The 22,077-nt window shown below is 41.9% G+C and overlaps 1 protein-coding gene across 4 annotated transcripts in view; it reads left to right on the plus strand.

Moving 5' to 3' along the window:
- Positions 1 to 22,077, plus strand: part of Cald1 (caldesmon 1) — a 177,756-nt gene that overhangs the window by 80,606 nt on the left and 75,073 nt on the right. For all 4 annotated transcript variants that reach the window (XM_029478318.1, XM_029478314.1, XM_029478315.1 and 1 more), the window contains exon 3: positions 5,561 to 5,672. In XM_029478318.1, the coding sequence (XP_029334178.1) occupies positions 5,602 to 5,672 (71 nt within the window). In that variant the 5' untranslated portion in view covers positions 5,561 to 5,601. The remainder of the gene's footprint in view (positions 1 to 5,560; positions 5,673 to 22,077) is intronic.

Genomic DNA, 22,077 nt, shown 5'->3' on the forward strand with positions numbered 1-22,077 from the left:
GGAAGGGAAGGGAAGGGAAGAAAGGAAGAACACCCTAGTATTGGAATAGGGCTGGTCTCACCTTTGCTACATCTCCAAAGACCCTATTCCAAATAAGGATACATTTTGAGGTGGGAGACTAGAGTTTCAATAGTCTGTCTCTGTCTGTCTGTCTCACTCTCTTCAGGGGCACAATTCAACCTAACTAGGACAAGTAAGCAGAGAAAGAGGGGAGGGATTGTAAAGCATCTCTCTTCTTTCTATTTGTTCTATGCTCTGAAAAATAGAATTATTTTTATTTTAAGGCATTTTTTATTAGATATTTTCTTCACTTACATTTCAAATGTTATCCCCAAAGCCCCCTATATCCTCCCCCAACCCTGCTCCCCAACCCTCCCACTCCTGCTTCCTGGCCCTGGCATTCCCCTCTACTGGAGCATATGATCTTCGAAATACCAAGGGTCTCTCCTCCCATTGATGGCCAACTAGGCTATCCTCTGAAAAATAGAATTTATTAATCAAAAATTTTAAAAGCTAAAAAAAAAAAGAAAGTGGCCCAGTACATCATATAGGATAGATCCAATAAGTGGTCCTTGAGGGAGCCTGCCCTTAGCTCCTTCAGGATCCTTGGGGCTTTATTCTTACTAATCCTAAGATAGTTGGGGCAATGTCCACACATTCCTGGGGACTTCCTCTTCTCCTGTCTACTCATCATTTGATTTCAGGTGGTTTGGAATTCATGGGGCACGGTTGTCCATAAAGGTCCCATCCCATAATAATTGAATGCTAGGTTGGAAACCCTACCCAGGACCTTTTCCTGCTTTAACACACTTATAAATGTGTGTGTGTGTGTGTGTGTGTGTGTGCATGTGCACACACACATGCATCTAAGACAGCCCAGGCGTGCCACATATTCAGATCCATATAAAAGCACACTCAGATTTATTCTTTTGAGAGATTTTCGGGAAATATCTACAGTAAGGCCATATGCCCAGAGAAGAAAATAACAACAGTTTTATGAATGTAAAACAAAATATCAAATGTCTTGGGGTCAGGGAGATGCATGGCACACAAGCATAAGGACGGGAGTTCAGATCCCAGAACCTGCGTAAGATGCTGGGGCTGTGTGTGTAATCCCATCTGGAGGGATGGCAGCAGGGCTCCTGGGGCCTGAGGGTCAGCTAGTCTGACTGAACTGGGTGAGATTCAGTTTCAGTGTGAGACCCTGTCTCAAAGAACAGGCAGAAAGTGATAGAGAAACTGTCCACAACGACACACAAAGAAGAGCAGGTCCCCATGGGACATAGTTCTTCCAAAGTACTGAACCTCATGTATTTTATTCTTTTGGGTTTTTAAGGGGGGGTCAGGGTTTTTTTTTGAGACAGGGTCTCTTTATGTAGCTATGGCTGACCTGAAACTCAGAGAAATCTCTCTGCCTCTGCCTCTGCTTCCAAAGTGCTGGAACTAAAGACATGAACCACCCCACCTAGCACATGTACTTTATTCTTTAGATATAAATTTTAGCTATTTAAATGATAGGGTATGAAGATTAATAGATGTTTGAAAACATGATTTTGGAAACTGGAAATAACAGTTGATTGTCCCTCAATTGAATCTTAACGTGTAATGTGGCAGGAATCTGAAAACACTGAGAAACGTGTTTGTTTGTTTCGCTGTGGTATGATTCTAAAATATATTATTGTTAATGAACAAATGTTTTTTGCTTTTTTTATTAAAAAATGAATATCACTATCTGCCTACACACACACACACACACACACACACACACACACACCAAAAGAACAATTTCTTGGTTAAAGAATACTAATCAGAAATTAAGCTCAAGTTTTTAAGGAAAATAATCAAATTGGATTTACTGGATGCAGATATACTTTTCCCAATCTTGAGAAGGAGATGGAGAAGAAACAAAGTCAGACAGAGGCAGAAGGATCTCTATGAGTTCCAAGCCAGCTGGAGGTGGGGGGTTGGGGAGAGAACAAAAAGAACACAAATGAAGAGGAAGGGGGGAGGAGGAAGCACGCATCTCACTTCCCCCTCCACCCTTTAGAAGTGCAGGAAGAGGAAAGGGAAGCTCGAGAGACCCTGAGGTGCTGGAGAGCCGGAGAGGAAAGGACTCGGGTCCTGTCCTGCCTCTCACCTGGACCATGAGCTCTGTAGAATCTTTAGCCAAGGAAGTGGCAGTGTGACCACGCCTTCTGAAACCCACAGCACCAAGTTACTCCTTATTCACAGAGCAGGCCAGCTTTCAAGAAAACCCAACGTCAGAAACCTTAACAGAAAGACCAATACAGTCCTGGGTAAAGATATATCTGTCTTTGCAAAGACTGTTTTTTTCCTAACTAAAGGAGTCCCCTCAGAGTTCTCTGAACAGCGTGACAGTAACCCCTCTCTACATTTACATTTTCCTAAAATTTGTCAGGAATGTCTGTCTGTCCCTTACATGGAAACCTCCTTTAGCTTGCTTTTTCCTCTTGTGCTTTGTCTAACTTGTGACACCTAAGAGCTTCATGGTTGCTAAATGCTCTCTGCCTGGACCTTTTCCCACTCTGCTTGTTTTGAGTTACTTCCTAACCAGTTTTACTGTAAAGTGTTCAGCACTGGCTGGGGGAAGGAGAGGAAACGAGACACTACTATCTGGGGACATGTGTGCTGCTTTAAGTCAGAGCATCACTTAGAATTCTATCCAGACATGGCTTCTCCTACACAGGAATAGTGTGATATGAGAGTGTCTTGCTTTAAGACCAGCCAAGAGCCATTCTCATAAATGTACCTCTCTGCTGCCATAACACACACACACACACACAGAGGCACACAGACACACACACATACAAACAAGCATGTACATACACAGACACACACATACAAACACATATATATATATACGCAAACACATACAAAACACTTACACAAATACACACATAAACAAACATGCACAAATACACACATAAACATATACAAAGACACACACACACATAAGCACAGATGCACAGACATATGCACACATTTATACAAACACACATAAACCCAGTAAACACACACAGCAACCAGAAGTCATACTACAGAAGGCACACATGTGTTTTCTTTCCACCAGATAGTCACAGGACATAGTCCACACGGGCACTGGGTTAGAGTTGCAGGAAGAGATACATTTTCGTGGTCCCTTATTCCCCCAGGTAACATACACAGTCTATACCCAAATCATAAGTAGCTTTTCTATGGTTAAGAAAGAAAGCTGGCTTCCAAGTAAGTAGTAAAAGGTAGGGAGTAGGAGGGCAGATTGAAGAAAGAATTTGCATGGGGGTGAGCCAGCAGGGATGTTCAACCACATTAAATACTTCTGTTCTGTTTACCTGCACTGCTGTCTCTACAAACCAATGCTTTCCTGGTCTTCTCGGGGCTCAGGGCACCTTGTTTGCTATTCTTTGACCCTTCCAAGATACAGGTATAAGCATAGCTCTGGGGCTGCCAAGCAGCAAATGACTGTTTAGGTTCGATAGGCAGGAGCACTAACCATCTCCGAGGGGGCTGTCCCAGGATTGACACAGTATAAAGCAAGAACGGTTTGCTCACGGGCAGAGTTCTTCCTCTCGTAACTATTTCTCTAGCTATAAGAGGTGGTTTTATGCAACAAAAACTACATGTAAATGCGTATACAAATATATACAGGATTAGTGTGATATGTGAGTGTCCTATAACACATACAGAGACATACATATGCACACACATAGGCAGATACAACACACACACACACACACACACACACACACACTCGGAAGAAAATAGAATTTCCCCATCCTACTTTACCAGCTTGGTCTACTATTCCCATGGCTGCTTTGTAACCCTGCACTTGGTCAGAACACCAGACAGAAGAAAGTTTTTCAGGTGGTCTCATAGAAGCCTTCAGATCAGTTTTATTTTTTTAATAATTATAGAGAGTTCAGACTAGAAAATGTATAGAATTGTAGGGGTGTTGGTGAGAAGAGAGGGGTTTTTTTTGTTTTGTTTTGTTTTATTTTTTTTTATGTTCCTCTCTGAAACAGATTCCCACTCTTTAGCCCAAGCTGGATTTGAACTCACAATCCTCTTGCCTCAGTCTCTCCAAGTCCTGTGATTACAAGCATGCTCTGATATATCTGGTCTGAGAAAAATCTGTTTGGTGAAATGCAAAAGGAAACCTTCTGTCTTTCATGACTAGAAAGTATTGGGACCCCTCTTCTCAACGTGAAACAAAACAATTGAGAGTTTTTTTTTAAACTTCCAATAAAAAACCAAATCCAAGTTTCTAAAGATGCATAAAGAGTGTAATACCGTAGAGGATGCGGGAAGTGTGAAAAATCTCAAACATTGCATGGTTTTATTTTTGTTGGCTGAGATTTGATTTTTGTTTTTATGCACTATGAAAGTGGTGAGGGCAAAAACCTTCTGTGCCAATTTATTTCAGATTCTTTTTTTTTCCTGAAATCTTTTCCAAACAAAGATGCCATCCTATGATGGTTCTGGGGGTTTTGCCACGCTGATTTTCTTGCTCTGGACAAATGGCTCGGCTCATCTACATAGAAGGCACTGGAAAATATTTTTGTGAGCTGAGTGCAGCCAAGCGAGCGCCTAGGAATCCAGAGGAAGTGGAGGCCTCCTGCTCTGCACAGGAAACAATCTTCCAGCACGCCTTAAATGCCAGATTCCAGGCTAGTTTAACTAACCACTGACAGCTCTGTAAACAGAGCGGGGACAGGAGCCCGCTTCCCCTTTCCTGGGAGTCATTTTGGGTTTGGGGACCAAAGGGAGATTCTGGAGTATTTGGCTGCATGGCACAGATACACAGCGGAAGCAGGCTCAGCATCTGAAGAGCTGGAAATTCTTCCAGAATCAAAGTCATCTCAGAGGAGGTAGGAAAGGGTCAAATGGTTGGATTACATCTGGAGAGAGAGAGCCGGGATTTTTGAGCTCTGAAGAAAGTTTGATCAAAACTTAGCTGCCTTCTAAAATACTGCTTCCTGGGGATTTTTTTTTCTCCCATGATTTCTGCATACTTAAAACAAACAAGCAAACAAACAAAAACAGTGCTAACTAACTTCCAGACTATGCAAACGACGCCTGCGTGCAGCATTGCCTGATTTCTCCTTTCCTCTGTCTGCCCCTACACACACACACACACACACACACACACACACACACACTTCTTTTCTTGCCCATCTTCCTCTCCGTCTTTCTTTCTCTGTCTGTCTTGTTCTTTTGTTCATTTGGGTGCAAAGTGTTGTCTGGAGTTCAGCGAGAGACAAAGGGCTGGTTCATCCAGCCATTCTGAGGCCGTGCTATCAATATTTCTGTCTCCTGAAATTCCTTCTTACTTTTTAAATGTAATCTGCACTCTTACTTGTTTTAATAGCTTTTAGAATGAAGGTGCACTCTGTTTGAGGTCAGCAATTGACCACTGGTTGCCTTAGCCGTATTCTAAGGTGTTTTTCTTAAAAATAAAGAAAAGATGATGGTGTGGGGTGGGAGGGACTAAAACAGGAGCTCATGACTCCTTGGTGATCTTGACTCCGCTTCTTTCCTTTAGATCAAGATATTACCTGGGTTCCCTAAACCCGAAACCTCACTATGGATGATTTTGAACGTCGCAGAGAACTCAGGAGACAAAAGAGGGAGGAGATGCGGCTGGAGGCAGAGAGGTAAGGATCCAGGATGACAGATATTCACATCACCAGCAACCTTGTTTTCAGATCACAAGGACTCTGCCCTCTGAAGGGCCAGTTGTGTCCATATTGCACATCAAACTATTTGTAAGAAGCAGTTATGGGTGTAAAGTATAAATGCTAAAAGTCTAAATTTTGCATTAAAAAAAAAAAAGAAAACACATTTCAAGAAAAATGGAGATCAGAGAGAATCAGATAATTGCATATTTATGGAGGCTGAACATTGTAGAATTTGTAATGGTAAAAGATAATGCATAAAGATAAAGGCTTCAAATCACTCATAACACTGGAATGACAGAAGATGCTGACTTGGCTATCAGAAGCAGTTTGGCAAGCCCCAGAAGAGTCTTAGCTCAGATTTGATTCTTCTTAGAAAAACCCTCGCCTGGCCGTCTGCATCAGGAAGGTTACTACAGATGGTCTGAGTGACTGGGAGGATGTGGGGGCTGTTGGAAGCTGTTGGAACGTGTGGGGCAGCCTTTGAGGTGGTGACTTAGGGGACAGGTGGTTGGAAAAATGAAGCATTGACATGTGACATCGAGGGTGGAAATGTGTATCTTAACATTTAGTTAGGCCTTAGACGGAAGGACAGTGGCCTCTAATGATGTGGCTTCGATCAGTAGTTTAAGGAAAGTGTACCAAGTATTCACAGGGAGAAACAAGCCCCAAGGTTCTGCATGCCAGTAATTCCAGTGCACAGATGCAAAGCATGGTGGGTACAAATGACCTACCGCAGCCCTGCCGTACAAAACTGAAAAGCTAAACTTGTAATCAAAAGTGCCAGGGTCTCGAGTTCTACTATTCTACCGACTTGTATGAAGTGAGAAGTCTGGAGGAACACGGCTATCGGTGGGGTGTCTACAGGTGTGCTCGTTGCACTACGGATTAAGGATCACATCATGGCTCTGACACTTAGCAGCTACTCGGCTCTGAGCAAGTGGCCTCTCTTTAAGTCAGGATTGTTTTATATAAAATCGGCATATCTACATCTAAACCTACTTTTGCGGCTGTCATGAAGATGATTAAGCTTTATAAATGACTTTTAGCCAACACATTGAATTACTAATACAACAACATCACTAATAACTGTTGTTATTGTTATCAATCAATATTAATGACAATCCTATCTAAGTAATAAACAACGGCTGGATAGCTGGGAATAAATATGAATGCCAGATGAAGGAAAGACTATTGTCACCCTGAGATTAAACTATTCACAGAAGTTTTGTGAGAGTTGTGGTATGCTACGGAAGAAGTAATTGTGGAGATAAGTAAAATGGAAGCTGTCTAAGACAGAAGAGGCGATAAAATAAAAGGAGGGAGGGAGGGACAGAGGGGAATGCATCCAACATAGAAGATGTATCTCTCCGACTTTAAAATAATTGTTAATAAATAAAAATTTAAAGCATACAAAACTAAGGAAAGGACCAAAGGGCCGGTGGTTGCCTGGAGCTGGAGAGGAGAGAAGGAGGAGCATGCAGGCAGAGCACAGGATGTCAGACCCGCAAAAACACCCATGAGATAGTATGATGGCAGATGCGTGCCACTGCGCTGGAACTCAGTGCAAATTATGGAATCAAAGTGGAATGACATGTGTGTAGCTACATTATCCACAGTCACAAATACAGCACTGTGTATGGGATGCTGATAATGGCAGAGGCTGCGGCTGCAGCTGGGGAGGGGAGGGGAGGGGAGGGGACAGGGCAGCATGGAAGACTTGCCATTTCCACTCAACTTTTCCTTGAACCTAAAATTACCACGAGGAATACAATGTATCAGTAGAAATGACAGAGTGGGGTAGGAGAGGCTGACTAGGTATGAAAACGAGACAAGCAAAGCTCCAGGGAGAAAGAATGCTGCAGGGAGCTTAAGAGGAAGGGCATCTTAGGACCCTCACTAGGGATGAGTGTGGTGATAACGGTTAGTTAGTTACGGTGGACTGAGATTTAGAGGCTTGGCATCAAGCATACAGTCGTGAGAGCCTGAATCGGAGCAGTCGGTGGGAGGAAAAAGATCCCACGTGGCAATCAGCAAACCCACAGGAGCAGGGACAACTCAGTCTGAAGACTGTAAGCTCCAGTTCCGAATGACTATAGTAAGTTAACGTAAAATACAGCGCTTCCAAGGCTCAGAGCTGCAGGTGCCTTCATCCATTCTCCACGCATGTTTATCAGGCATCGTCAAGAAAAGTCTCCACCTCGTCTCCAGTGGAGAAAGGTGAGAAGACTCTATTCTTGGTGGTCGTGGTCATAGTGTTGAATTTCAGGTAGAAACCACGTCAACATGGGGATTTCCCCCAGACGTTAGAAGACAGGAAACTTGGATTTTTTTATTCAGAAAGAAGAGAAAATCGTGTAAGATAGGTCCATTGGGACAAACCCATTGTCAATAAAAAGGCTGAAGTCATATCCTCCCCCACCCCCCAAAAGCTGATATGAGAGAGTAAGAGATCATAAGGACATAATGGAAACATCACAGGGAGCAACATAGCAGAGAGATGGAGAACACCTAGGGAAGGAGCAGACCTGAAATTGAGAGGACATTGAAGACTTGTGGACACCACCCAGACAGGAGGAACACACCTCTTACTTCCTCTGCCTAATTCAGTGCTACTGGCCTTGGGTTCTCCTGGATTCTTGAGTTCTCAGTCTACCCAGCAAATGCCTACCGAGAACTGACCAAGACGAAATGTCTGAACGGAGATGGGAGAAACGAAGGTGATCAGCAGACACTTCTGTATCTCAAAGACTCATAGGAAACAAGAGAACAGAAAGCAGATGAGCAGAGGAGTAACCTGAAGAACGCTGGGGCTAGAGGAACGGCAGAGCAGAGTGTGCACCTCGTAAGATGGAGTTCTACACCAACAGGCAGTGAGAGAAGCATCTCACAGTGGTTTAAGCCAGGCCACAACGTGGGGTGAATAAGCTTCATTTTCTCATAGCCAGAACTCTAAGAACTGGCCACACAGCTGCTCCATTCATGCTTCCCAGAGCGGTGGTGATGTGTGAACAAGGATTTATCTTCTGTTAGTGTCGGTTGTAAAAAAAAGCCTGTGTGCCAAAGCTTATTAGGCTCCATTAATAACCTAAAATAAACACATGCATCTTTATCCAAATATTGTTTAACCAACATTTCTGTCTACGTTTCTGCTTGTTCTTAACAATGGCCCTATGTTTGTACTGATTTTACCTGTTCGTGTTTCAAGGGGGCACTGTATAGGTCTGCTGTGCTGGAATTAGGTCAACCTCCATCAGCATTTGGTAAAATGATCATTTATGGCAGTAGTGAAAATTAGACTTTATGGTCCAGCAAGATTCCATGGCAAGTTCAGGGTGTGTCCAGGAAACAGATGGCCAAACCAGGAATCAAGGGCTATCTAAAATCATAGTTCAGATCTGAGGACAAAGGGCATGTAAGACCTTAGGCAAGTCCCTTCCTCTTCCTTTAACGCCAGACCCTGGCTTCCTTTGTCACAGGAATGAGTGCTTTCTCAAGGCAATCAGAGGTCATTCCCTTTTGCTTTTGGAATTGTCTACTTCTGTTTGCAATAAGTCAGATATTGCTTGATTTGAAATCAAATACGTAATACAGAATCTTACTTTTTTTTTTAAAGACAGTTCTAAGGCCCTTTAAAATATACCTAGGGCCAGGCAGGGGAAGACTTAACTGTCATCTGGATATGGAGAATAAAAAGAAGCCATGCCAGCTTTGGAATGGCAGTAGAGTCAATGCAGATAAAGTTGGTCCAAGGGTCAAGGCTACAGATGCATTCGTTTGTTCTCAACACATTTTATCAGGCATCTCTTTTGCTCTATGCTCTGTTCGGGGCAGAGGACTGGGTATTTTTCTTGGGGTTGGAATATTTGACCATCATACTCAGTTCAATCTCCAGCACCACAAAAAATAGATAAATAAATGAAGTGCTATAACAAATGCACATATACATATAGAAAGAGTATCTATAAAGTGCAAGGTTCTGCACAGACCTGTAGAGACCAACAGTCACCTGTAGGGATAGTGTGCCAGGAGTCAGGAAGACCATATTAGATTAGAGAGATCTTGACCAAAAGCATAAGAAAGATGTTTCAGTTGGCAGAAGGGAATCTGTGCATAACCAGAGAAAATTCTTAATGTGATGTTTCTAAGCAAAAGGCATTATTTGTATACATTTCAAGTTCAATGGCATTTTAATCAATTGCCTGTTTGAGCAAATGAATGAGTAAATAAATAAATATTTACTTTTGCTGCTTTTATTCTCCACTAGCCTCATGGGAACAAACAGCTGCCCACATCTATTCTGCTACTCTTTCTGTTTCTGAGGTTTTGCATACTCTCCCTCTCCCTCTCTCTCCCCCCCCTTTTCCCTCCCTCTCTCTCTTCCTCTCTCTCTCTCTCTCTCTCTCTCTCTCTCTCTCTCTCTCTCTGTCTCTCTGTTTTTTTCTCCCCTGGCATCTCTGATGTTCTCAGGGCATTNTGCATACTCTCCCTCTCCCTCTCTCTCCCCCCCCCTTTCCCTCCCTCTCTCTCTCTCTCTCTCTCTCTCTCTCTCTCTCTCTCTCTCTCTCTCTCTCTCTCTCTCTCTTGCACACTCTCCCCTGGCATCTCTGATGTTCTCAGGGCATTATGCTCATCATCATAAAACTGCAGCCACCTGCTTCTGTATCACTTCCTCTGCATCTTCCTGGACTTTCTGTGCTGATTGTAGGTGCATAGGCTTTTAGGGAAGGATCCATACTTTTGCAGAGGCATTGTTTTTTCTGACTTTAATACAGAGATCTTTTAGACCTTTACATGTATCGAGTAAATGGGGACTAATAACAGCACAGCAGTAAACTTAGCTGGAAGTCATAAGGACATAAATACAGATCTATAGGTATGTATGTTCTATAACAGCAGCTATCAATCTATGGGTTGTAACCCCTTTGGGAATTGAAAAACCCTTTCACAAGGGTCACATATCAGATATTTACATTATGATTCATAACAGTAGCAAAATGACAGTTATGAAGTAGCAATGAAATAATGTCATGGTTGGGGGTCACCACAACATGAGGAACTGTTTTAAAAGGTCACAGCATTAGGAAGTTTGAGAACCACTGTTCTATTTAAATTAAGGAACACTCAGCGGTATCATGATCAAAGATGGTAAGCTTAGCACGTATGGTCATGGGTTTTGGCAGTAGGGCCTGTGGGATCGATCCCCGGCTTATTCCTTAAGGCTGAGTGAGCACTGGCAAGACAACCAATCCTTCCAGTTTTCTGCTTGCCCCTGTATAAAATGAGAGCAATGGAAGTATCTACTTCATAGATTCTTATAGGATGAGGAGAGATGAGGAAGCATTAACACAGCGTTTGGCATTTTGCAACAGTACACATCACTATTAATGATTATTAGTTAATTTGATTCTCTGCAACAACACAACCTAAAAAAGTCAAAACTATAATTGTCATTTATACATCTTGGAGAATGTGAGCACCCTGAACTAGGAAGCCAGGATTTGCTGTTTTGTGAAGAACGGTGAGTGGGTTTGATGGCTGTCAAGGTTCTGTCAGATGGAAGAGGCAACGGGTTCACCCTGAGCCATTCTTTGCCAGTTAGCAGACGCGATTCTGAGCCACTCCAGTGTTTCTCCCGTGAAACAACCGTTGGTGGTGCTGCTCTCTGGGAGCAGGTCTCTGGTGGCCACACTCTGTGTCAGACTTGCTCTGCACCAAGCACAGGGCCAGGGCTCTCACTTTTCAAGTCATGAACTCACTACATTCCCGGCATATGCTTTCCACACCCAGTGGTAGCTCCTCTTTCCATCAGAAGAAAGGCCTCTATTGTAGAACTGTTATCAGATTCCAAGGCTCAGAGACATAAATAAAGCAAAAGAAAACATGCTAGCTGTTTTTATCCGTCATACATTTTTATGGGCTTCTGAAATATCCCGATGATTAGACATTTGAAAGTAAATATTTTTACTGCTCTAGAAAAACAAGCAAGTTTTAAAAATCCATTTGATCCACAGAAATCCCCTTCTAGAGCTGTATCATTGATGTTTTCCCCCCATGATTTAATACCAAGGCCCATTGACAGTTAGAGTACAGACAAGTCCACATGAGAACACTTATTCAGAATGTTTAGATCATGACCTTGAGTCTCAAGTACAAGTCTTTAAAAATACATTTTAAGATGTCTGAGCAGAACATTATTTTCCATTAGGAAGTTAAATGAAACATTCTTCTGAAACTGTATAAATCATTAAGGTACTTACATTTGCCCAAAAATGTTCTCTTAGAAGATTGATTACTCCAGAAAGAAGAAAAAGAACAGAAAAGGAGGGTGTGTGTGTGTGGTGGTGGGGGGAAACGACTAGCCTTTGGTATAGAATTTTCTTTCTGTATTTCCTATTAAAGTTCTTTTAGTTTGAAGGCTACTTAAAAACACTTCTTAGAGTTTTATGTATATGTCTTAAGGCCAGAAGAGGATGCTAGATCCCCTGAAGCTAGAGTTACAAGAGCCACCCAACTAGCTTTCTGGGAAGAAAGCTCGGGTCCTCTGGAAGAGCGCAAGGCAAGCCATCTTAACCACTGAGCAGCCTCTCTAGCCCCCTCTTATGCATATTTCAAACTGTTTCATTTCAGTCCAACTCGGGTGTAGGGAAATGGACAAAACTAGGTACTTTCCAGTCCCTGTGATTACAGTGTGTATGGATCCTCCCCCCACCCCCACCCCCTTTCAGGCTCCCGAGCTTGAACACTTCATCTCTAGCTGTTGAGGCTATTTGGAAAAGTCGTAGAACTGTTTTGGACGTGAGACCCAGCTGGCAGAACATGGACATGGGACAGGGCTTGAGAGTTACAAGCCAGCTCCAAGTCTCTCTGCTTCCTGACCCCATGAGATGAGCAACCTGACACTCCCACTGCCACAGGCTAGATCTGGCTCCACCCTCGAACCTTTCCTGACCGGATGGCTTGCATTCTCTAAACCATGAGCCAGAATAAATTCTCCTCTCTTAGGTTATTGTTGCCAGGTTCCCTATATTTGTATCTAGCCACAAAAGAATAAAGTTCACACACTCATGCCTAATCTCTTCCCTCATTCTCCTCTCCCTTTTCTAGATTGACAGTATCTTTACCCCCATTGCTTCCTAATAAAGTGACCCATTTAGACCAATTGATACTAACCTGTAATTCATGAAAGTACGCTACACTGTGGTGCTTAGTGAAGCATCAGAAAGCAGGGTTGTATCTAAGCATCATGTGTTCAGCCACTACACCTGAAGTTGTTGTTGCTGTTGTTGTTTAGAGACAGAGTTTCTCTGTGTAGCTCTGGCTGTCTTGGAACTCACTCTGTAGTCCAGGCTGGCCTCAGACTCAAAGAGATCCACCTGCCACTGCCTCCTGAGTGCTTGGGATGAAAGGCATGCGCCATCATCATTCAGCCTAGGAATTGAAATTCTTAAGAGCCTGACATGCTGGTCCATGACTTTATTCTCATCTGGAAAAAGAAACCTGGCACATAAGCTAGTCAAAATCCTCACAACACTAGTAAATTTGTCTTTACAGTTATATATGATGTTTATAAGGAACCGATCCTGAGTCCTCTGGGGAAAGAGCAGAGCGGTGTGGTGTTTAGGTATTCCGGCAGTGACGTTCTGCAGACCTGTGAGCTACTACTTTTTATCTTGAAAGACAGCTTCACTGTCTCTTGCCCCTCTGTCTTTAACAATAAGTGGAGATGAATAATGAAATCTCTCACAGACCTGGCAAGCTTATTCGATCCATGCAGAGAAATCAGCACACTGTCAGACATAGGTGTTCGGTGATATTAAAATCATACTGATGCTCTGATACAAAGTAATGTTGTTCTGAATTTGAATTTTGTGGGTCTGATCACTGCATCATGTTATCACCTGGAAATGGCTTCCTAATAGTCTTCTGCCACCATGTCATGAAGATAGCAATGAACCTCACATGAGTTCCTGACCATGAATAGCGCACAGTCAGCATTTACTGTTGTCACTGCTTTCTCCATAGACTAAATTAGTCTCTTCCAGGAAATTCAACAGTTGACAGTTGGCCTCTGGAGTGTCACTGTGCTGGTCACTGCCCCAATGTTTTTAGCCTAGCATCTAATTGCTACTCAGTTCAGGTCTGGTTTAGCTTACTTGAAAGTGATTAAAGATCCATATGTGAAAGAAACTGTACCTTTTTGTTAAGAGTCTTTACATATTTCAATGGTTTGAGATTAAGTCAATAAATAGTAAGAGACAGTGTTTTTCCTACCACATTATAGCTTTATCTCCATTAAATGAGTCTTTATGTTTATTTTCATGTATGTTCTTTATATTTTTAAATAATTTTTGCCTTACGAAATTATAATTTCCTTTTTCACATTATTTAATTTGTGGTTCCAATACTATCACAGCAATAATGAAAGTTTCTCAGAAGCAACTGTGTGTGTGTATGTGTATAAAATGAAAGCTCTATGTCTGATTTTTATAAAATCATTTTGGAACATTTTATTCCAAATAACTGTTTTGACTATTTTAATCATGAAAAGTAGACATACAAAAAATAATGTGATATGATAAAGACAGAGGGGCTCTAACTCATTGTCCTACACATCCCTACAAACTCATAACTCAACTTTGGAGTTAGCAAAGCCACTGAATACCCTGAGGGGTCCTCTCCAATGCCTTCCTTTGGCTGCTCCACTCAGGTAGGCAGCCAGAGTCCTGAATTATCCATTAAGCTAAAGTAACATTCTGAATGAGGTCACTTGACTTTAAATGATTGCTTTGAAAGAGCCATGTTGAGGGACACTCAAAAGATTGCCTCTAGACCAGTGGTTCTCACCCTGTGGCTCAAGATCCCTTTGGGGGTCAAATGACACTTTCACAGGGGTCACCTAAGACCATCGGAAAACACAAATATTTACATTGTGATTCATATCAATAGCAAAGTGATAGTTATAAAGCAACAAGGAAAATTTTACAGTTGGGGATCTCCACAACATGAGGAACTGTATTAAAGGGTCACAGCATTGGGAAGGGTGAGAACCACTTCTCTAAACTCTCAGATAAAGATGCTAATGACTGCCTATTTGCTTGAGACAGTTTGGAGATTTGCCTTTCTAAATGCACAGGGTCAAAGGATTCATATGTTGTCTCCTGCTGGGAACATGAGTAAACTCTTCAATCCTGTGAACAAGAGTTCTCATTGAAAGACAGAAAAAAAATGTAATGAAAACTATTGCGTTCTTCTATCAAGTCCATCCCTTTGATTGTCCTCACTGACCAGGAGGTCTGAGAGATCCACATCTGTAACTGTCATTTGACCAGGTGGAAATAGCAGGCAGGAATGAATGTAGAATATTCCAGAATGTTATTAAGGGAACTCTCTCTCAGTTGCTCAAGAGTGTTCTAGGGGAGGTTCTTGAGGTCCAGAACTGTGCTGCAGGTCAATACCCCGAGGCTGGAAGATGCATCTGTATCAGTGGATTCCCAGTCATCTGGGAAGAAGGTGAAGAAGTCATGAGCATGCTTTGTGAATAACATTAGATCCTGACTCCTGCTTGCTGAGCCATGAACAGTGTTCTTGAGCAGTCTTAGAGGCATGCTTTAGCTTGTCATAACTGCATTAACTCAGACACCTCTGGTGTTGAATTCTTAACTATTTATAGCAGGACTGTAGGACAGTGTAACTTGGAACTATATATAAATAAAGGATTTGATTAACATATGAACTATGTAAGCTACATTCCAAGGCTTCGTTTTTAAACATCAGAGAACTCGACTTTGTAAACGTTTAAAAATGACGCTAGAAACATTCACTTCTATTGGAAAACTATCTTCCTGATCAGAAGGAGTTTTTCCCTTCATTTGTTTCTCTAACACACACCTGATGCTTCTGATGGTCTGGCGAAAGTTACCAGGTATACTTGCATATTTTTCAAGACTGTTAAAAGGTCTTGTCATTTATACTGGCTTCTTCTTCTAGTTATTCTAAGTTGGTGAGATCTCTGATATTACATTTAAGGTTAGTACTGAATGACTAAGTTGAAAATATGAGAGTGTATTTTCCAACTCAGTGGCTGCCTACCTTACATACAGTTCCTTTGTTGGAATAAAAATCTTGGTAAAGTACACACCAGCCACTATAAATAGCACTGTGCTTGGGCATTCAGGAGAGTCTCCAGAGAGTATATTTTAAACCCACATTGTTTAGAATAGGAAATTTTCCTGGTGTTCATATTTTCCATTGTGGTGACATTGATTGTCCCCTGTCACACATCTTCCCTGGCTCCCGTCTTCCTGTGCCACTTAGGAATCAAACTAGTAGATTCCAGAATAGTATTCAATATATGCTTCCAATTTTTCTATGGGTACCCTGGGAATTCTGCATACATCTTGGGGCTCTCCAAATAAAGCCTCAGAGAACTCACAGAGCCAGCATCCGCAACTAGGCAACAAAAGAGGGCTTTCTTTCTGGAGATGGATGCTCTGGTGCGCCTGCTTAGAGGAACAGTGTCAATTCCACTTTTGATTCCCACAGAAACCTTTTGCTGTTGGCAGGATTTTATAGGGGGAACTCAAGAGGCAGATATGGAAAATAACTGAGCAGGAAGTGAGTGAGCACACAGGCAGCGTGAAATGATGGGTTACCGTGCTGGTTCCAAGAGCAGGGGCATCATCAGGTCTAGTTACACGGCACCTTTCCCAAGACACTGTTGGCAGCTCCAGTATATGGGAAGCTCTGCCCACTCCTTCCTCAAACAGTTTCTCTGTTTCTCTAATCAATGCTGTTGTGTAAACCTTTATTTTTTTATTTTTAGTGGGGGACCCTCTCTGGGAGATGCAATGTTCCTCTATGTTTCTCTTTCCTTGATGAATAAGAAGAGGGCTACTTTTAAGGGGACTCAGCTCTTTTTTTTCTATAGACAGAGTTGACATGGCATTTAAAATCCTTCAACCCTCTTGCCTTACCATGAAAGCTAACAATTACAATTACAATTTTTTTCCCTCTGAGCCACTATCTACAGGGTATGTCCTGGCTACTCAGGGACTGTCATCCCTACGGCTGCTCAGTGGCTTCTGAACTGAACAAAATGGAAATATTTGTAAAATTAAAGACTGTGACAAAGTGAAAATTCCAAATCTTTTAGCTCTTAGGCACCTGACATCGTGGGCACCCAGATAGCAGTGGCGTTGTTACAGCTCCATGCAGAGCTGCGCTAAGGGGCTCTAAGGGACCAGCTTCCCATGAGAACTGCCTCAGAATGACTCATAAGGACAAATTCTGGCATTCTTCTGGTTTTCATGTCAGAAATGAATACGCTCTTGTTTGCAATCTAAGGGGACATAGGTCCAAATTGGTGGACTCGGCCTTCAGAAGCAACAAACCCAAGAGCACCCAGCAGCTGTGTATAGCTTTTAGCCTTAAGCATAGGCCTCATGTTCTCCAACTCTTACTAAAGAAAGAAACTTTTAGTTACCAGGCAGAACTCCAGCTCCAATGGATCTGACACCCCCTTCTAGCCTCTGTAAATACCTGGTACCCCAATCTATACACATACCCACATAAGACATACATGCATACATAATACATACATCCATCATACATACATACATACATACATACATACATACATACATACATGTCTTTGTTGTTTTTATGAGGTCAGTAATGACAGAAAATAGAGTGGATCCAGCTTTTGAGAATCTGAGCATTCTCATTTATATGGTTATATGGTTATATGGCTTTTTGGGTGGCTGATCAAATGGAGATGTGAAAAATTCCCATCCAAGGCATAAATGCCACCATATGACCCGGCTATTTTACCCCTGGGCTTGTACCCAGAGGATTCCATACCTTCTCCTAGACGTATTTTCATCCCACATTTATTGCGGCTTTACTTGCAAAGATAGTTGTCCATCATCAGATGAATAGATAATAAAAATTATATGTGCAATACAATACTGTTCAGTTCTAAAGAAAAATGAAATCATAAAACTTGCAGAAAAATGGATGAACTTAGACTGATGTATTATACAGGTCACACAATCTCAGGGGGGGATAAAATCCAACCAGATCTCCCTCACGTGTGGGATCTAGTCAGTAATGGAGGCGCAGATGTAAACCAATGCATGTATAGGTACAAAATAGCATGAAAGAAAGAGAACAAGGAAGGCTGAAGATTAGGGGATGAAAAGAACTGAGTGCAAGTAATAGAGATGAGCTATGAAAAATGATATAAAGCTAATTACTTTTTATTTCTCTCATGGATTTATTTTTGTGGGTAAGTGCATAAAAATATATTTGAAAGAGAAGTGTGAAGTCTAATGTAAAACTCCACAACTTCCATTCTAAGGCCACTCTCAGTGAATTGTGTGGTTTGGAGGTCCAGTTACTTGCAGTATATGATGATTTTTTGTGACTTTTTTTTAAATAAGAGGGTCTTTGGGGAGCTTGGGGGTTTTGTTTTGTGTGTAAAGGGTGACACAGGACAGACCTGCATTGTGCTAAAGAGCCTTGGTGATTCCTGTCCATCAGATTCCTTTCTGTTGGACTTTGTGGCGAGCTGCGGATTGCGTTCTGGTCATACACTGGTGTTTAAAGGAAACTCACACTTCTTAGCCTGCTTCCTTTAGCCATCTCAGTGGCCCTCAGGCATTCCAGGTTGAGACCAGAGAAAATGCTATCAAATGTCACACCCCACCCCCACCCCCAGAGTGTGCCATTTCTCAAAAGAGCTTAAGACCCAAAAGCCATTTTAACTTCTCGTTCCCTGAAGTTTGGAATGGAGGAGCAAATTTAAAAGACTTGAAGCGGTGAGGGATATGATGCTGCCGTTCATGTTTATTTTGTCTGGTTTGGCGCCACCAGTAAAGATGGCGCCCATCCTTGTTCACACCACTGTCTCCTCCTGCCCAGGCCTCTTGTAACCAGCAACTAGTGGTCACCTTGAAACTTCAGACGTAGACAGAATGACTGATTCCTTTCCTTGAGTCTCATAGAACATGTTTAAGGCTTGCAGATTATTACTGACAATCTTGTATTTGTTATGTCTCAAAGAAATCTGGCACAAATGGCTAGTTAAGGTGCCTGTTTGACATATCAAAGTGGACTCTGGCCACCAGTCCCCCTCAGCCCCTACTGATAAGTGCCTTTAGAGAGTCATCCTGCCCAACACACTCTACACCATACTCCATCCCTTTATCTCACTTCCCTTGCTCTCCCTCCCCCCAGCTTCTCTTCCCAATAGAACCCAGACATTTTGGCTATATGTCCTTTTGGTCCCTTGGTCCATTGTTTCTTGGTCTTCAGCTCCTATCTTACCCCCACTCTTTTCTCTTCCTCTCCAGCTCCCTCCTACCCCCTTCTTTCCTGGCTCTGGTCATCCTGCTGGCCCGGTTCAGTCTGGACCCTTCCAGATGCCCCTGGCCATGTTCTTCCTTATATCTACAATAAACCAATCACACCTAGGACCTCTCTTGTCCTTATATTTTTTACTCAGTGTCCATGACTGTCCACATAAAGTAGAAAACAGATCCTAGATCACAAACCACATCTTCCCCCAAGCCTAGCACACCAAATGGGTAAAAAATACATCTTTATTTGTATCCATGTGTCCAGGCAGTACTTGGTTAGATTCACTGTTACTTAAGGAGAGGCAGAAATGATAGCAACCTTAGGAATATCCTTGGAGGAATAACTATCAGGGTCCTTTCTGAAGTGCCTTCACTTCAGCCTTTTAGCCTCTGGATTTGAATTCTCTATCTTTTCCTCTGCACATATGAGAAGATGAGCAGCCTTTATCCCTCAGATTGTTATTGGACTTTTTCAGTCTAATTTTGGTCATTTACACTCACATAGCTGCACTGTGTGAGCAAGTGATAAGAATAAAGGAAGAGTCTATTTCCTTGTTTGGCTGCAGCACTTAAGCCCTTACTTTGTATTATCTGAAATTGGTATCTGCATTGTAAAATCAGATAATCATCCAATTGCAGGGTTCAGACCCAAACCTCGGGAGTCCAACAGTGAGCAAACTGTATAATCAAAGCTTTCTCTAATGAAAGACCAGGCATGAGGTGGTGAGCAGGGAAGTGCTTCAGCTAATCCCAGGAGAATGGGAAGGGGCACATGATGAACGAATAACTTCAATTTAGTATTTACCAACTCTTTCAGAAATAGAAAATGTCTAACGTGAGAGTTGGGTCTATGGTTTAAGCTCTAAACGGGGCATTATTTTCTAGTGTTGAGAAATTATGATGGACCAGGAGAGAAAGGAACAAGAGAAAAAAGCAACACCCTAGAAATATAATCCAAAAAAATCAAATTGTGCAGATCTTATTTTTAGTAAGGAACACTTTCATTTTCTTGTTTTCATACATAGTTCTGCTCAAACTAAGGAGCAAGGGTTGGTCTAAATTGAGTTTCTTCATTTCAAAAGTATACCTTGTTTAATTTTTAACATAAAATCTGGAATTAAGGTTAATGAGCTCGAACACTTAGTGTTGTGAGCCTGGAGCCACAATTTGAAGAGCCTCAGAATTATGTCTATTAATTTTTAGTTTCCTACTTGATCTTGGATCTGCTGGGAAAGAGTCAGTAGGAAAGATAATTTGAAGGTGTCCTAGAAAGTTTCTGGATTCTGCAGGGTTGGGAGAACCTCGGATTACGCCAGCTTTCCCTACTTTGAAATAGATTTTGGAAATGCTGTGTTCAAATTTCATATCACTGGTTCTTAAATTTAAAGAGAGTGTGTGCTTTTTTTTTAAAGTATCATACACTTTATTTTCTTTAAATTAAAAATCTTTCCATGTGAGTTCTGACTTATACATGAATTTAAAAATGAATGAGACTTTGTATCAAATGCCCTACTCACACCCCCACCCCCACCTTGGTCTGGAAAAACAAAAGAAAAGAAATACACTTTCCTCGCTCTAGACTATAAGTGTATAAACAGGGTGGGGAGAGATGTCTCAGATGTTAAGACTGCTTACTGCTCTTACACAGGTCCCTAGTTCTATCCTCAGCACCCACCCTGGGCCGCTGATAACTGTCTTTAACTCCAGGTTTATGGATCCATTGCCCTCTTCTTGCTGTCACAGGCATCACAGTCATGTGCTCACCCACCCCACCCCCCATGCACGTGCTCATTAGAAGTAAAAATGCATCTTTAAAAGTAAACAAGCAAATGAACAAATGGACAAACAAAGAACTCATTTGCCTTTTCTGCTTTAAAAGTCTGTTTCTAATCTCCTGCCATAGAATTCTCCAAGAGAGGCACCTGGAAGTTCTGCAGAGGAGTGCTTCTGATGAAGTCAACATATAAGGTTCAAACTACACTGATAGCCCAGCCTGAAGCAAGTAGAGTCTAGTTGTGATTTAGCAAGTTTAAAGAAAGAGAGGGTGAGAAGGAGCTATCAAGCTCAAGCCGAGGTTGGAAGCAGGCATGTCAGAACACCCAGCTGACATGGGCTTTACATCCCGGGGCTTGCTCATCAGTTAACATCAGGAGTCATCACTCAATGAGAGATGCTGACCTGGGCCTCCCTTGGCATGGGTTGAAGTATTCTTTGAGCTCATGCTTGTCCCTGTTTTGATTCTATATTGAGGAGGAAGTCTTTCTGTAGCTTCTCAGACTTATGGGTTGGGAAACAGGAGTTATTCTGGCCAGAGAATGAGCTCTACAGGGACTGGAGAAATAGATCACTTCTTTAACCTTCGTTAGTCGACATTATGATACATAGAGCTGTCTCTGTCACATGCCATCGGCCAACTTCCCAGAGACCTGTACACTCTGGAACTCCCAAGATTCAGTGTCTAAAGCAGCAGAGTTTCTAGATTCCATAAAATGCCAGCTTGTGGCTAACTTGACGCAGTGACTCTATTTTTGTCCCTCTTCAACCCAGGGAACATGTGTCAAGTACTTATTGTCTGTCTGGTGTCATAATTATGTAATGACCATGTGATATGTTGTTATAAAATAGGAAACACCTAACATATAAAACAACACATACAATTATATGAAATGTCATTCATACAAGATGCACAATGACTAGAGTACCCATAGTATTCAAAACACACAGTAGACTATTTTCTAAAAACAAATATGCTTTAATCTAGGTCTGAGTTCCATAAAAGAAATCAGTGTTTTTCAAGACCTTATATAGTGTCAATGGAAAAAATCTGGATTTGATTAGAGTTATAAAAGTCATGTGTAAATTTAATATCCAGATATATAAACTAACCACCAGAAAAAAACTACTTGTGGTTATAGGACTATCTAGATACTTTGAATAAAAGTGGTCCACACCAATAATTCAGTGGCTTCTTTGAAGATATGACCTTTTCTCCTGCATTATACTTAGGATCCTTATGATCAACT

The sequence above is a fragment of the Mus caroli genome, chromosome 6 (assembly GCF_900094665.2).
Source record: "Mus caroli chromosome 6, CAROLI_EIJ_v1.1, whole genome shotgun sequence".
NCBI lineage: Eukaryota > Metazoa > Chordata > Mammalia > Rodentia > Muridae > Mus > Mus caroli.